This window comes from Myxozyma melibiosi, assembly GCF_037950935.1.
Source record: "Myxozyma melibiosi strain Phaff 52-87 chromosome Unknown BZA70scaffold_9, whole genome shotgun sequence".
Lineage (NCBI taxonomy): Eukaryota > Fungi > Ascomycota > Lipomycetes > Lipomycetales > Lipomycetaceae > Myxozyma > Myxozyma melibiosi.
The window spans coordinates 103,353-116,819 of NW_027042923.1; the positions used below are offsets into that span (position 1 = coordinate 103,353).

The 13,467-nt window shown below is 50.9% G+C and overlaps 3 protein-coding genes across 3 annotated transcripts; 1 reads left to right on the forward strand and 2 right to left on the reverse strand.

Moving 5' to 3' along the window:
- Positions 1–3,853: 3,853 nt before the first annotated feature.
- On the reverse strand, positions 3,854–6,079 carry BZA70DRAFT_197860 (uncharacterized protein). Its single transcript, XM_064910094.1, has 3 exons — positions 5,651–6,079; positions 5,371–5,558; positions 3,854–5,271 (listed from the first exon to the last, which is right to left on the reverse strand). The coding sequence occupies exons 1-3, from the start codon at positions 5,825–5,827 to the stop codon at positions 3,990–3,992; spliced, it is 1,647 nt and encodes a 548-aa protein (XP_064767032.1). The 5' UTR covers positions 5,828–6,079; the 3' UTR covers positions 3,854–3,989.
- A 1,344-nt stretch (positions 6,080–7,423) lies between these two features.
- Positions 7,424–11,592, forward strand: BZA70DRAFT_258964 (uncharacterized protein). Its single transcript, XM_064910848.1, has 3 exons — positions 7,424–8,698; positions 8,763–11,016; positions 11,080–11,592. Exons 1-3 carry the CDS (start codon positions 7,521–7,523, stop codon positions 11,290–11,292), a joined length of 3,645 nt encoding a protein of 1,214 aa, XP_064767033.1. The 5' UTR covers positions 7,424–7,520; the 3' UTR covers positions 11,293–11,592.
- On the reverse strand, positions 11,593–13,241 carry BZA70DRAFT_281261 (Myb/SANT-like DNA-binding domain-containing protein). The gene is made up of 3 exons (XM_064913089.1): positions 13,093–13,241; positions 12,731–13,030; positions 11,593–12,674 (listed from the first exon to the last, which is right to left on the reverse strand). Exons 2-3 carry the CDS (start codon positions 12,950–12,952, stop codon positions 11,625–11,627), a joined length of 1,272 nt encoding a protein of 423 aa, XP_064767034.1. The 5' UTR covers positions 12,953–13,030; positions 13,093–13,241; the 3' UTR covers positions 11,593–11,624.
- Positions 13,242–13,467: the final 226 nt, after the last annotated feature.

A 13,467-nucleotide genomic window follows, 5' to 3' on the forward strand; every position in this document is an offset into this window, starting at 1 on the left:
TGCTCGACTCATCCGGCGGGGATTTCGCCCGCTCTTGACTGGCGCGGCCAGGTCTCACTACAGAGTCGAGATTGGGTTGTTTCTCCAGTAAGTATGGAGTTTTGTTGTTGGTCTTCTATTTTGAGATTACTTAAGACACCTAGCCGTTCTATGATTATTATCATCGCGTTCATCCGGTCGCTCAATTTTCCGCAAACGACGTTCTCCTTCGCTACCAGCGACGAGAGCGGGATGTATCAAATCCTTAGTGCTCAGCAGACATACGCTTACCAACTCTCATCATCTCTCGGCCGAACCCCAGCAACGCAACGAGTTATGCAAACGTACAAGGCTAAATTCTGCATCTAGCCTGTCCGGCCGTCCGTCCTGCTTCAACCCACGGCACATTTTCTGGTTAGTCTGTCTTCCACGGGGCCTGCCGTGGCACTTTACCCGAATTAGTCTACGGTCTTCAGCTTTGTCGGCGATCACTTCTGTGAGGGAAGGTGTCCCGTACTGAAGAGATTGCTGGGGTAGATGTATGTCTCTGTTCCTGCGCGGTTCTGTGTCATTTTGGTCTTTTCGTGGTATTTGCTGGTTGTATAAATATCGTTGATCTGATTAATTGGTAATGTCTCGATGAGAACTTGCTTAAACTCTTTATATTGTCTCTCATTAGCCACCAGCAAGCAAAGCGAACAGATAACCGAAAAACAACTCAGTATCGGACGTCTTCGTCTAGCGACGATAGTACTTCTCACATCTGTCACCTTCGTCAATTCGTCAACTTCTCAAAAGTTCCTCTTCACTCTATCGTCGAATTTCGTCAAAACTGTCAAAGTTGCTTTGCTCGCCCGATCTCTGCTATTCTCGTTCTAGCTAGTTACTGTTTAGCGAAAGAAAAACGCGATCAGACCTTGTATAGAAATTTCGCACGACCTTCGCGTGACTTAGGGTAATCTTAGTATCTGCATGACTTGAATCCCTGCTGACGGGTCCTAAAGACTCTGATACGCTGTCCGGTCTATATTTCGACATCGATCATGTTTCTCGCTCTATTTTCCAATCTTCTCGAGAGATGAAATCTGATGATAACATGAAATCTGATGATAAAGCTGATCAATGAGGCTAGTTAGATCGCTTTTACTACCGTTTCTATATCCTGATATTCATCTGAATACATACGCGGGAGTCTTATCACGGTTTCGCGCGCTTATAGTCGAGTGATCGTACGACTATACCGCGCAGCCCGCCTGAATTCATCACGTTTTTTATGATTCTGAGAGACCTGTGATTGTTATTCTAGATAGTACTAGCCTAAAGTTGTAAAACTGAGATATTCATATCAGGATACGTCTCCCTCGTCCCGAGTAATTCGCAGATACAGAAACTTGCTGAGCTCGGCTCTACCTATGATCGTAACGTACATTCTACTCATCCGTCAAGTGCAAAGGTTACCGAACTCACCAGCTTTTTCATCCCATTTCACTGCTTTTGTAAAACACAAACAAGCGTCCTAACCACCCCTCCAAATATCAAGGTAAATCCTCTTCACAACCTCGCAACATCCGCAAACTTCGCAGCCTTGTCTCTCAACCAACCGAGCCGGTTTCGGGTTTTAGCTTTCTGCAAGCCTGCTTCGCTCTCTGCTGCTGCTGCTGCCGCCGTCGCTTCTGATTTGCTGATCGGCGGCTGCTGGGCTGATGCTTTGACTGGATGGCTGGACGGGCGCATGCATACCCGCGAATAATTATGTAGGTGCTGCGTAGGCGACCTGTCGCACGTACCGGAGTAGGACGCCGAGGCGGGCTGACTGTCTCGGGACTCGTTATCGCCCGTCTTTGTTTGTCTGTGGTCTTGGTTTTTGTATGATTGAGTAAGGCGATCAGATATAAAACTGAGTTATTTGAAGTAACCATTTATTTTAACGGTCTGGTTTTGTTTGCAAGTCGGAAAGAAATCTCCGTTTATAATTCGCAAACTCGAAAACAGTCTAAAAAGTCAGCGGTGCCTCTTCTTTCCAGACCACAAATAGTGCTCTAAAATAAGTGATTTCAGTTTTCCTTCCAAAAAAGAAAAAATAGAGTAATAGTATAGCTTCTCTGCTTCACCGCCACGCTTGGCTTGCTTCTCCGGCGATGCGATGTCGGGGGAAATGGATCGGGCGGGATGGTACTCCCGATACGTGGCTATTCCATGACCACCGAGGCTAACGAGTCTTTTGCGCCAGGAAGAAAAAGCAGGATAGAAATGATGAGCAAGAGACTCGACAAACTAGCTCTGTTGCGTCTAGTTCGCTGGCTATATGTGCAAACTCTGCATGACGCGCTTCGTTTTTTTGCCTCGCAAAATCGCAGGATATTCGAAATGTGAACCGCACAAGGGGCACATGCATGCGACATGCCTATGTCATGCTATGCCATGCCATGCTAGGCTATGTGTTGCCACCGCCTTCCTCTCGACGCGGTGCTTAATAATAATGACAGAATTCCAAGGAAACTACATCAGCGCATACCCCCACCCCCTCTCCCAGCCGCTCAAACCCACGGGTAAAATCGAGACTTGCTCGCGCTCATCACAAGAGAAGCGCATTTCGACAGGTCGACTTTTTTTGTTTGTGCTTATGTGTGTCTGTGTCTGTGTGCGTGAACATATCACGTTTTCTTTTTGCCTTTCGCGCTTTCTGGCTATTTTAGGTTATTGCGTAGGTGTGGGAGAACTCAAAGATCTGTGACTTGACTATCTCTGTTTCGCGCGAAATTGCTGTCAAAACAATTGATATATTTACTAAGAGCCTCTCATCACATCCACAAACACACCCTTTCCAACAACAACACCGTCCGTCTCATAAAGAGCGCGGGAACTCCTCAACAGGGGGCTCCTTCTCGCGTAGAGGCAGCCCTGGTAACAGAGTTTTGGCACCGCTCTCGCTAAGACTGCATAGACGAATTACGAATCACGAGTCTCGCTTTGCATTTACCCTAACCCGATGTGATTTGTTATCAGTCCCTTGTGGTGATTAGCCCTGGCCCAGATTCTTTTATTGATAGCGATACGGCGAGGGAGATTCAAGGCGGAGTTGCATTTAAAAACAAAAGAAGGGAAATGTGCTGGGAAATAACTGAAAGGAACATTTTATATTTCAGGACAGTAATTTTACCCAAGTTTCTAGCGGGCAAGAAATAACGCACCTTTTCCCGCTTTCCGTACGAGTAAGTTTTTGCGGCGGGCATGTAAATTTGGGCGCTTGGACGCGAGGTGAGGTCCGCCCACCACGCTCGGAAGGGCGATCTATTCGCATCTGCAAACCGCATTTTGCCTTTGTCTTTGTTATTGCTACTCTGTGCAATATTATATAAAAGAGTCTCCGGGCAATGGAAATACGCCTTAGATATAATAACAGTATGACTAGTCGTAGAGAAGTAACGGGAAGTATGAGCGAATGTTTAGTAAAACCAGATTTTTCCGGCGCAAATTCATTGCATAAACATAATAAATCAAAGAAACAGAAACTATTAACCTTGCTCCCGATAAGCCAAGTATGTGAAAACAGAAATAGAAAAGAAATGCAAAGAAAGAGGATGTAGAAGTGTTCGTAAATTGTTTCAGGTCAAAAAAATCTTCTTTTGCTCGTATACCGATAGCGAAACACAAAGAACCTTCAGATCGCAGACTGCTGGATAGAGATCGGCGACAGATGTTAATAGAAAGAAAAGAAACCAAGATTAAACGAGTCATTAATTCATAAGAGATCAAGAATAAAAGAGGAAATTCGAAAGAAAAGTTAAGTGAGCCCAAGATATTGTAGATTGTAGTGCAGACAAAATGATTTTTGGGGCGGAGCTCCGGCGCTCCGCTTGATGTATTACTGTTTAGTGTTGCGGGTCCTGCTTGTTTTCTTTTGCCCGCTGTGTTTTCAAACCATACCAAGTGATGCAAAAATAAATCTTAAAAAGGAAAAGCCGAGATCAAATGAAGAGATCAAGAAAAAAAGCATTGGTGGAGATGGGTTACATAAACCGAGGAGCAGCGCGCCACAGGGTTGTCTTCCAGTCTTCCAATTTGTGGTGCAGTTTGAGCAATCGATCTCGTTTGGCCAGATATTGATGTTCGTTCCCTATAGAGAGCGACATGTGCTGCTGTTGCTGCTTCTTGGCCGTGCCGTCCTTAATACTTTCGTACTGCTTGACTTCCTGATAAAGCCTCCTGTACTCTTCATAAAGAGTCTTGAATCTCCTTGCCATTTTCCTCAGTTCGTACTCATCGTAGTTATCAACTTGTCGCGAAAGAGACTTGGGCTCAGCCAGATCTGCGGCCGTGATTGGCGGCGAGGCGCCCAAAGGTGATGGCTTGCGAGGAGACTTTGTACCAGACGAAGACGTGCTTTCGGATCTTGACCGCTGCATAGGTTCTGACGCTGACTGCGTCGGTGTCGCGGTCGCTGATGCTGTTGTGTCAGGCGCTGCTTTTCTTTTCTTTGTAACTTCCGGCTTTCGGCGCGACATGAGGTCGACATCGGACTCGGAAGAAGTCCCGCTTTCTTCCCGCTCGCGCTTGAGCGGTCGGGATTTTGTCTTTGTCGAGGCCTTGTTCGGTTCTTTCTTTGTGGCCGCCGGATCTTCCTTCACTTTCTTTGTCGGCGGCATTTTTGTTTTCAGAATCGCACCACCGGCGCGCTTGACAGGCACGTCCTTTGCCGCAGAGGATGATGACAGAGGCAAAGGCGCAGGCGCAGTCGCCGGTGGAGGAGCAGGGAGATCGTCGAGCTTCAGGACTGGCACGCTATCTTCGGACTCGCCAGAATTCCGCAGCGCAGGTTCTACCAGATTCAACCACACCGGATCGTCTTTTGGGATCTGTAATCGCTCATAGGCTTCCTCGGCCCGCCCGATTGCCTTTGTCCGCTCTGCCGGACTGTAGGCACGCCACTCCCATGGCCGAATTATGTCTCGGTAGGCTGCGTCAGTCAGAGTGTATTGACAGTCGTCAGTCGAAGCATCGCCGATAGGCACAGCGTATTCTGCTAAGAGGGCTTTGATATCCTCCAGCGGCGCCTTGGTACGAGCGGCGAGTTGATTTGGCGAGGCAGACGCCGAGAGAGCAAGGAAATGTGTAAGACGAGTGGCGAGAGAACGGAGGGAGTTGCGAGGAGAGGAGGGGGCGAGCGTTGGGCGGCTTTTGGCAGCGACATGAAGTGAGCTGGGAAGGTGCGGCGAGGCCGGCGTTATTCGTGGCGAAGAGGAGAGGGCGCGCGAGGAGGCGCGAGAGGGGGCAGGATCAAGCAGCGTTGTTCTGTTGCTGTTAGTTATACATGGTCTTCAAAAATAATAGAAGGTTGGCGGGAAGGAGGGGGGTGGAAGTGACGGAGGAAAGTCGATGGGAGTCATGTACCTCAGAGAGTCCTTCTCGCGCACACTGGACTTGATCCGAGAAGAGTCTAGAGATTGGTTGTCGACGGCGAGTCTGTGCGAGAGCTTGCCGACGTACTTTGCAGAATCCTTTGATCCGGCGTAGATATCGACAAGAGACTGCTCGGGGACGGTCGAGAGCGAGTGCAGGTGGCCCGCTATGCGGATAGACTGCAGACGGGCCATGATTAGTATCAAATGGGTACGCACGTCTGACGGCAGCATAGCCGACGTTCGCAGGAAGACTGTAGAAGGAGACTTACGGGATTGTCGCCAAGAAGAAGCTTGAGAGAGGAAGGGTCGTGCTCGGCAGCGCGGAGCACATCCTCGAGGGCAGATTCGGAGAGCTTGAGGTGGAAGACCTGGGTAGCGGGCCGCGAGGCCGCTGCGGTTGGCGCCAGCCTGAGACCGGCGGAGGGAAATAGCGCCGGCGAGGACATGAGCGGAGGGAAAGGGGGGAGAGAGGCAAGAAGACTGATCTTGCAGCAGCAGCAGCAAACGGAGCAGACGGGAGGTGAAGCGGCGAGCAGGAGGAAGGAAGAGAGGCAGTCGGAGAAGAGTCGAGAGGAAGAAGGAGAGCGGGCCGACGGTATCGGCTTCAAGCGAATTCGTTGACGAAGGTCAGGCTCGCCCAGGTCGCGGTTAGGGCGCGATTGCGGGGTTTGTAGTTCCTATCTGGGCGCAGCTGAACAAAGCGCGAACGCAGTAGCAGACGTCGGTTTTGCTGCCTGGTTGATCTACGACGGAGCTGGAAGGATTATCTGGCGGACTGATATCGAGTGGAAGGGGTCTAAAAGCTATGGAGTCTGGATATCTGGAGGGCAGTCCACCGACCGGGCACTGCTTCGTCACATAAATAATCGCAGCCAGAGGCAAGCATTAGGGCATGTGGCGAGCTGCCCCCTGAATATAATTACACGCCACTTGAAGTGATATCGCGGCCGGATGCCAGCAAAGAGAGCGCTCTGGCACTTGCAGTGTCTGGTCTGGTCTGGCAGGGGTCTGTCTGGCAGACAAAGGCCTTGTCGACCGCTCCGTCGCCGTGCAGCGGGTGCCGTGGCGGGCGCTGGCGGCGGTCGGCGGACAATCGCAAGCTCCCAGCTCAGTGCTATTTATTATCCACCACCGCGGTGCCCTGTGAGCTGGACCTGGCTTGGCTGTCTTCGCCGCCTGCTGCCGCCCAACACCTGTTTCCCTGGCGGATCATCGTTGTCAACGGCTCCGCAGATCCCGATTCTGCTGCTGCGTCGTGGAGATCAACGTGCTTCTTCTCGTCAGCAGTTCAGTTGCGCTGCGGGCAGAGAGTTACTTAATGGCTCCCTCGAGTCAAGTGATTTGCCTCTGGATATTTGCTCTGCTAATGTATTAGTCACTAAATTGTCAGCATAAGCGCAACAGCAATTGCTGCATGGCTTCCACAACTGCTCTCTGTCAGCCTAGTCGACTTCGAGCGCCCGAGAAGCGACGAGAAATCTGTTGAGCTTTGCTAGCTTACGTTCTCTGCTTAGGCCTTGCCTGAACCTGTAGAAGATGCTTCAACAGAATACTGCCCGCTGCCAAACAGTCGTATCGCCGCCTGAACATACAAACACACAGCACAGCGCATGCACTCTGCGTGATAGCCCAGTGCTGTCAGCGCTGAGGCTGCTGCCGGCGTTCCAAGTCCTGCGAGATGCATCATCGTCTCGAGTCAAACCCGTTTGCTTATAACCAGATCCTCCCCAAAATGTATTTGCTGCCCGCGTGCGCTGCTGCTGATCAGTAGCTGAGCTCTGCTCACTAACTGCTTACGTCACGGCCTCTGCTCTGCACAAACCTCAAAAGTTTGCGCACTTCTTTACCGCTACCTCGCCCTCATTTTATGTCTCAGAATTGTTGGGCGCACCCGATCGCAGAGACATTAGAGTTTCTATAGTGTATGGCGCCCTCAGCTGTCCGCCCACGTACAGAACTCTAACCTCTCCTCAGTATGCTCCAAAGGTGTCACCCGTCCACCTCTCCTCGCCTGCTCAGCGGCTTGAAAAAACACCACCTCCGCACTGCTCATCTCCACTACACCCCTTCTCCGCCCATCCGCCCATCAGTTCCAGTCCCTTTAAATCAATCTCGGCTTCTTGTGCTTCTGGTTGTCTGATGGACCCGCTCACCGAGGCCCCGGAGTCTCGCTCGGCTCTTTCGCCCGCGTTCTTTCTCGATGGCGACGAACCCGAGTACTACGCATTCCACGACCTCAACATCGACCAGCCCGCCCCTTCCGCTCAAGCCGGCACTTCGAATCAGCAGAATCAGGTTTCTTTTGAACAACTCTTGAGAGAAGCAAACGAACTCGAGAAACGGACCGGCCGCCCTGTCAACCGCTCGCCCGAGTCAATAAACACGACGCCAATACTCACGCACGACGAAGATGACGCTGACGACGACGACGATGTTGAGCGATATATGGCAGAGCACTTTGATTTCGAGTCGGCCACGACCGTCCTCGCTGATGCATCAACAATAGCGACCGCTCAGAGTACGAACAACATCACCATCCGCAACAGTGACTCTGACTCGTCCATCTTCTCTGTCAAGCGCAACGGCTTCTCCTACCCCCCTTCCCCAAAGTCTTTCTCGTCGCAAAAGTCAGCGCCCGCGGCAGATTCCTCGACAAAGAATTCCTCTGTCCGCGCCATCTCGCCTCCACAGCACTCGCCGCTTTCGACCCCGCCGCCGCTAGAAGACGAGTCCGTTTACGCGAAGCCCCTCGACTGGAGCCCGCCTGAGGTCATGCCGGACTTTGATCCGCTCGATTGGCTGTCTCAAAACACAAAGTACCAGCTCTCAGTTGCGACTGATACTCTCAAGTCCCGTGTTGAGACTCAGATAAAGGCCGTGCTTACCTTCAGACCATCCCCTACTGAACAGAACATGCATCTGCCGACCTCTACGATCGCCAAGGCCAGACAACAGCTGAAGAAGCCCTTCTCGTCCGATCCCAAGACACTCGAGCTAGACGCCATCGTTGTCTGTGATCACAACAGATACAAATACATCAATGTCTGCCTGGGGTGTATGAAGAGAGAGCACAAACGTGCTTCTCGGAAGAAGCTGCCGTCTGCCGATGACACGCACTGGTTAGAGTCGCAGGACAACAGAGGCATCATGTTCAACTGTGCTGAACTCTTGGAGATCCCAGACCCTAAGAACACAACCTTTGCCGCTCAGGAAAACAGTTTGAACGAGAGTCAAATGGACGACAACATGAGACAGCTTGAGATTCCCATCCGCATTCCCTGCTACTGCCGACACCACGCAGAGAAGACTGGTTTCAGGTATTCTTAAATCTTGCATTCACCCATTTATCAGTTAATCTAGATCTAACTCTCCGACTTTTAGGGTATACTTCGTTATCAAAGACCACACAGGCCAAGTGGTCGCCCGGACATTCACTGAACCCATCATGATTACGGACGATCACAAAACATCAAATGCGAACGCTCGACGGAAGGCCGCCAACACAGCGGCTACCCAGCCGGCATCTTCGACAAACGTCTCTGATGATTCTCTTTCTGGATCACCGACGAACGAATACGGCTTTAGTGAGTCTGCAAATCCACGCAAACGCAAGATGTCTCCGCGGTACAGCCGGCGAGCACCCAATCCGATGGCTCTCAACGCAGAGTCAAGTCGTCCTACTGCTGATAGTCAGAGGCTGTCTGTGCCTGGGGCACCTTCGGGCTCGGTGCCTGCTGCTGCTGCCTCAAGTGCTAGCACACAGCCTAAGCAGGAGGTGCCTTTCTTCCGTGCTTTTGAAGACGCAAACTTCACAGCGCATTCCCATAGCGTTGAAAGTTTCGGTTTCCCGGCTTATAGCAGCAACACACCGCTTTCGTTACAGCAGCCTCGTGAACCTGCTATGTCGTCGCATGCGTCTTCGCCAATGTCAAACCCCAGTCCTCTCTCCAACATCAGCACACCTGAATCAAGCCATTCGGTCACTCCGGCGACTGCTTCGGCGAGGAGAGCGGGCAAGAGCAGCACTGGCGCTTCTGCTAACTTAGTGCCACCATCTTCCATGACTGCTTCCGCCCCTCCGGCAGACGTGCCATCTCTGCAGAGACTGATTCCTACCGAGGGACCCATTCGCGGTGGTATCGAAGTGACCATGCTTGGCAGTGGTTTCAGACAGGGACTTACTGTCATGTTTGGCGAGCAGCCGGCAGTCAAGACCCACATCTGGAACGAGAGCACTATTGTTGCAATTCTGCCTCCCGCTGCTACGTCAGGGCCTGTGGTCGTCCGACTAAAGAGCTTGACCGAGGTCAACAACCCCCTGAACGAGAGCCTGAAGTTGTTCACGTACATCGACGACACCGACCGCCAGTTGATGGAGCTTGCTCTGCAAGTCATCGGCCTGAAAATGACGGGTCGTCTTGAGGACGCTCGGCAGATTGCGATGCGTATCGTTCAGCAGACCGGCTCGGGCGGTGATGCGGGTAACAGCGAAGCTAATATCATGGCTGCTACTACTGCCTCCTCCACTCTCGAGCTGACTTTGCTCAAGTGCCTCGATCTTGTCGACTACAATGAGTCACCCCATAAGGTACAATGGCAGCTGCAGAATAGCTCGGGACAGAGCATGCTCCATCTTTCTGCGTTCCTCGGATTTCAGAGATTGGTGGCAGCTCTTCTGGCCAGAGGCGCGTCTTACAAGCTGAAGGATCACGCAGGTTTCACACCCCTTCATTGTGCAACATTGAGAGGACATCGTGAAATCGTGCAGAGGTTCCTGAACTGTGGCGCCGACCCGTTGTCGCGTTCTTCGTTGGGATATACCTCGATTGATTTGGCTACCGACTCTGCGATCCTCAAGCTTTTAAAGAATCACGTCGCGAATCATATCTCGGAAGCCTCTATCTACCCGTCGCGAAGCTCGCGCCAGTTCAGAAGAAGACTGCTGTCGAACGACAATGCTGAAGATTTCCCTGACTGGCCTTCTTCATCTGGTCCTTCATCGCCGGCAGAGTCGATGAGCGATAGCTACCCTGACTCATTGGATGACGAAGCCTCGGATGCTACGCCGGAGAACAAGGAGGACGATGAGAGCAGAGGGTGGTCGCGCCGAAGATTCTTTTTGCGTGCAGGACGCCAGGGAGATTCGTCGCCGACCGACAAAGCCAAGCAGCTTCAGCTCCGGCTTGCGGAGTATCTGTCGCAAATCCAGGGCCAGGCATTCCGGCCTAACTGGGATTCTGCCAACCATTTCATGCACGACGCTTTTACTTCGTTTGCGTCGGTGCGTCCTACGCTGGCGAATATTGCTACAAATATCCCTGCTCACAGTCGACGTGCGTTGGAGAACTCATGGTTTGGCGACTACATTGCTAGTGCGATGGGTACCGGGGCCGAGAGAAAGCGGTCGATGGGCGCCGCTGGTGCACCACCTAGCTATGAGGAGATTTATCCGGAGTCGTCGTATGTGCATCCGAGCGTGGGCAACACTGTGGATGTCAAGACGGCTGAGGCTTCCTCTGTGAATGTGGAAGAAGAGCCGGAGCCAAAGTTGAGCGAGCAGGAGATGCTGCTGAAGTTCTGGCAAAACAAGAAGAAGAAGCAGATGAGAAACGATTTGATGCTGTTTGCATTCTGGGTAAGTAAAATTTGTGCGCTTTTGTCGCTGATCACCACATACTAACTTAAGTATTTTGTATAGTTGCCGGTTCTTCTCGTTGTGTTGTGTTATGGTGCTATGAGCATGTTTGGCATCCAGATCTCAGAGTTGATTCCGATCCCGGATAAACTTGTCGAGTTCTTTGCCTCCCGCGCAACCTCATTGTCGGCGCCATCGGTGTCGTCAGCGGCGGCATCTGCTGCGCCAGTGGCGGAGATGGTAGCTGCTGCTCCGGTCGCTATTGCCGCAACTTAATAACGCACTGCTGCTGTTTGGGGTGGTTCGTTTATTTCAGTTTCCGAGTATACGCTTTCGAGTGTGCTGAGTTATCCGGGTTTAGTAATAAGGTGATTTTTCATTTCCTTTTCTTTATCAGTTTAAGTATATATTCCATAACGATATGTAAAAAAATAAGGGTGGGAGTTTCTTTTTTTGTGTGCAAGGGTATAGCTATACATTTTTGTCTTTTTTTTGCTTGCTTTTATTTTCCCATTATATCTGCGTTTAATTATCTTGATATCTTTTTAGTATACAAATACATACACAATATATAATTGCTGTCAATCTTATTCCGACGTTTGTACTGTTTATGTCGTAGCGAATAGGTAATCTTCCCGAGCATCGGCGTCCATTTCTAGAAAGAGAATGATACCGGTCTCGTCCATACTCCGCAGGATCTGGATAGCGCGCGAGTATTGTTCGCGGGACCAACCGCAGGTTTGGCGCATTGAAGAGAGAAGTTTGATTGCTTCTTGGAACCTCAGAGTTGCTTCGAACGCGGCAGAGTTGGTAGGCGCGGTAGCTGGGTCGACTACGGATGTGGCAGGGGCGGGTGTGGAAGGTGAGCGGCTTGCTTGGACCACGTCGAGGATCTGCTTGAATGAGTCTTTGAATGATTCAGAGACTAGCTTGACTGCTGCTGTGAAGGTCTCCGGGTCGACGATCAGAGGGGTTGTGGATGTTGTATCGCTTGCGGGTGCGGGGATTGTGGAGGAGAGTGAGGCGGGCGTGAGAGGCTGGCGGGCGCGATGGAGTGATGTCGTCGCAGAAGGGAAAGACGACGACGACGGAGATAATGAAGAAGGCTGCGACGGCGACGACGGCGGCGGCTGTTGTGCTGGCCGGATAGGCGTAGAGATTTGAAGTTCGGGCGTGGACGAAAGGCGGCCGTTGGTTGTCTGGCTGGGAAACTCGCCGGATGCTTGCGAGGGAATGAAGTTTGTCTCTGCAGAGACTGATTCGAAAATATTTGCGCTGCGTAATTGTCGCTGCTGGCGGTCCAATTCTTGCTGGACTTCGTGTCGTAGGTTCTGGTCTCCGTTGCTTTCTTGCTCCTTCTGCTGTTGCTGCTGAGACGGTTGCTGTGTTGATTGTGTTTGTTGCTCTTGTTGTTGCTGTTGCGGTTGCGGCTGCACCAAAAATGTAAGACTAGAATATTCGTGTCTATACCGCGGGAATATCTCGCGCATGACTTTCTCGTACACAAACGACTTTGATCTAAAATGTTTGCCGTTGTGGTTTGCCGCGATGAACCGCTGCCAGACATGGTCCGGTGCTTCGTACAGATTGCGCTCGGGGTTCCAGACGAAGCCTGGAGTTACTTTGAGTTTAACCCATGCTTCGTACATACGTCGTAGCTAGTTTGCAGCTGTTAGTGGTTGAAGTATCGAGTGCAGGAAACAAAAGACCTTACGATCTGGACGTGGTTCTTGACATGTGCTTTATCGAGATTGGTGCCGAATTGTTGATTGAGCTTAAGTGTGATACGTCGCCACCCTTCCTTCGAGAACCCGATATCTGAGCCCAGTCCATCGCGGGCTGTTTGCGCTAGTGTGTTGAGCAGGAAAGTATCGCGCTCCGGAGTCCAGACGGTTTTGTTGGTGTAGTGTGGTTTGTCCATGGCGTTTGCATTCATCGGGTGTTTTGATTCAGCGGGTTTGCGGGCATAACCGAGGATAAGAGCTTGATATATGGACAGCACCCATACACATGTCTGAGATCAGTGGTTAGCTTGAGTGTTATTCAGATTCATGTTGAGAAAAGCACGACACTCACGCGTTCAAAACAAATAGCTGGATGCGGAAGTATTACGCGTCAAATACGATGTTTGGTGCGACGCTTCAGCGATGTTTGGAGAAACGTGGTTTGGCTGCTGGGCTGTGAGGATTTTGTGGGTGTTTTATTGTGGAAGTAGGGTTTGGGAGTGTTAAAACTGCACTAAATTCCGGATGTAGGACTTGGTTGTCAACACAGCTCGGTAACTTGCAATTGAAACAATTTCTGGTGTTTATATACAAATTACATTAATTGTATTTTTTCTATACCTTTTGTTCTCACTACAATGTGCTCCTTCCTGACAACAATGGCCATGCCAGCATCGAAGGAGGCCTCGGTTTATGATTTAATTAGGGAGCAGAAGGTGATTTAGGG

What these genes read in the sequence shown, in the direction of transcription:
- BZA70DRAFT_197860 (XM_064910094.1), bottom strand. Translation starts at nt 5,827, where the DNA reads ATGTCCTCGCCGGCGCTATTTCCCTCCGCCGGTCTCAGGCTGGCGCCA. An exon ending in TTCTTCTTGGCGACAATCCC is followed by an intron (nt 5,559 to 5,650) that starts GTAAGTCTCCTT and finishes GCCCGTCTGCAG; the next exon opens with TCTATCCGCATAGCGGGCCA. An exon ending in CGCGAGAAGGACTCTCTGAG is followed by an intron (nt 5,272 to 5,370) that starts GTACATGACTCC and finishes TAACAGCAACAG; the next exon opens with AACAACGCTGCTTGATCCTG.
- BZA70DRAFT_258964 (XM_064910848.1), top strand. Translation starts at nt 7,521, where the DNA reads ATGGACCCGCTCACCGAGGCCCCGGAGTCTCGCTCGGCTCTTTCGCCC. An exon ending in GCAGAGAAGACTGGTTTCAG is followed by an intron (nt 8,699 to 8,762) that starts GTATTCTTAAAT and finishes TCCGACTTTTAG; the next exon opens with GGTATACTTCGTTATCAAAG. An exon ending in TGATGCTGTTTGCATTCTGG is followed by an intron (nt 11,017 to 11,079) that starts GTAAGTAAAATT and finishes TATTTTGTATAG; the next exon opens with TTGCCGGTTCTTCTCGTTGT.
- BZA70DRAFT_281261 (XM_064913089.1), bottom strand. Translation starts at nt 12,952, where the DNA reads ATGAATGCAAACGCCATGGACAAACCACACTACACCAACAAAACCGTC. An exon ending in TCAAGAACCACGTCCAGATC is followed by an intron (nt 12,675 to 12,730) that starts GTAAGGTCTTTT and finishes GCTGCAAACTAG; the next exon opens with CTACGACGTATGTACGAAGC.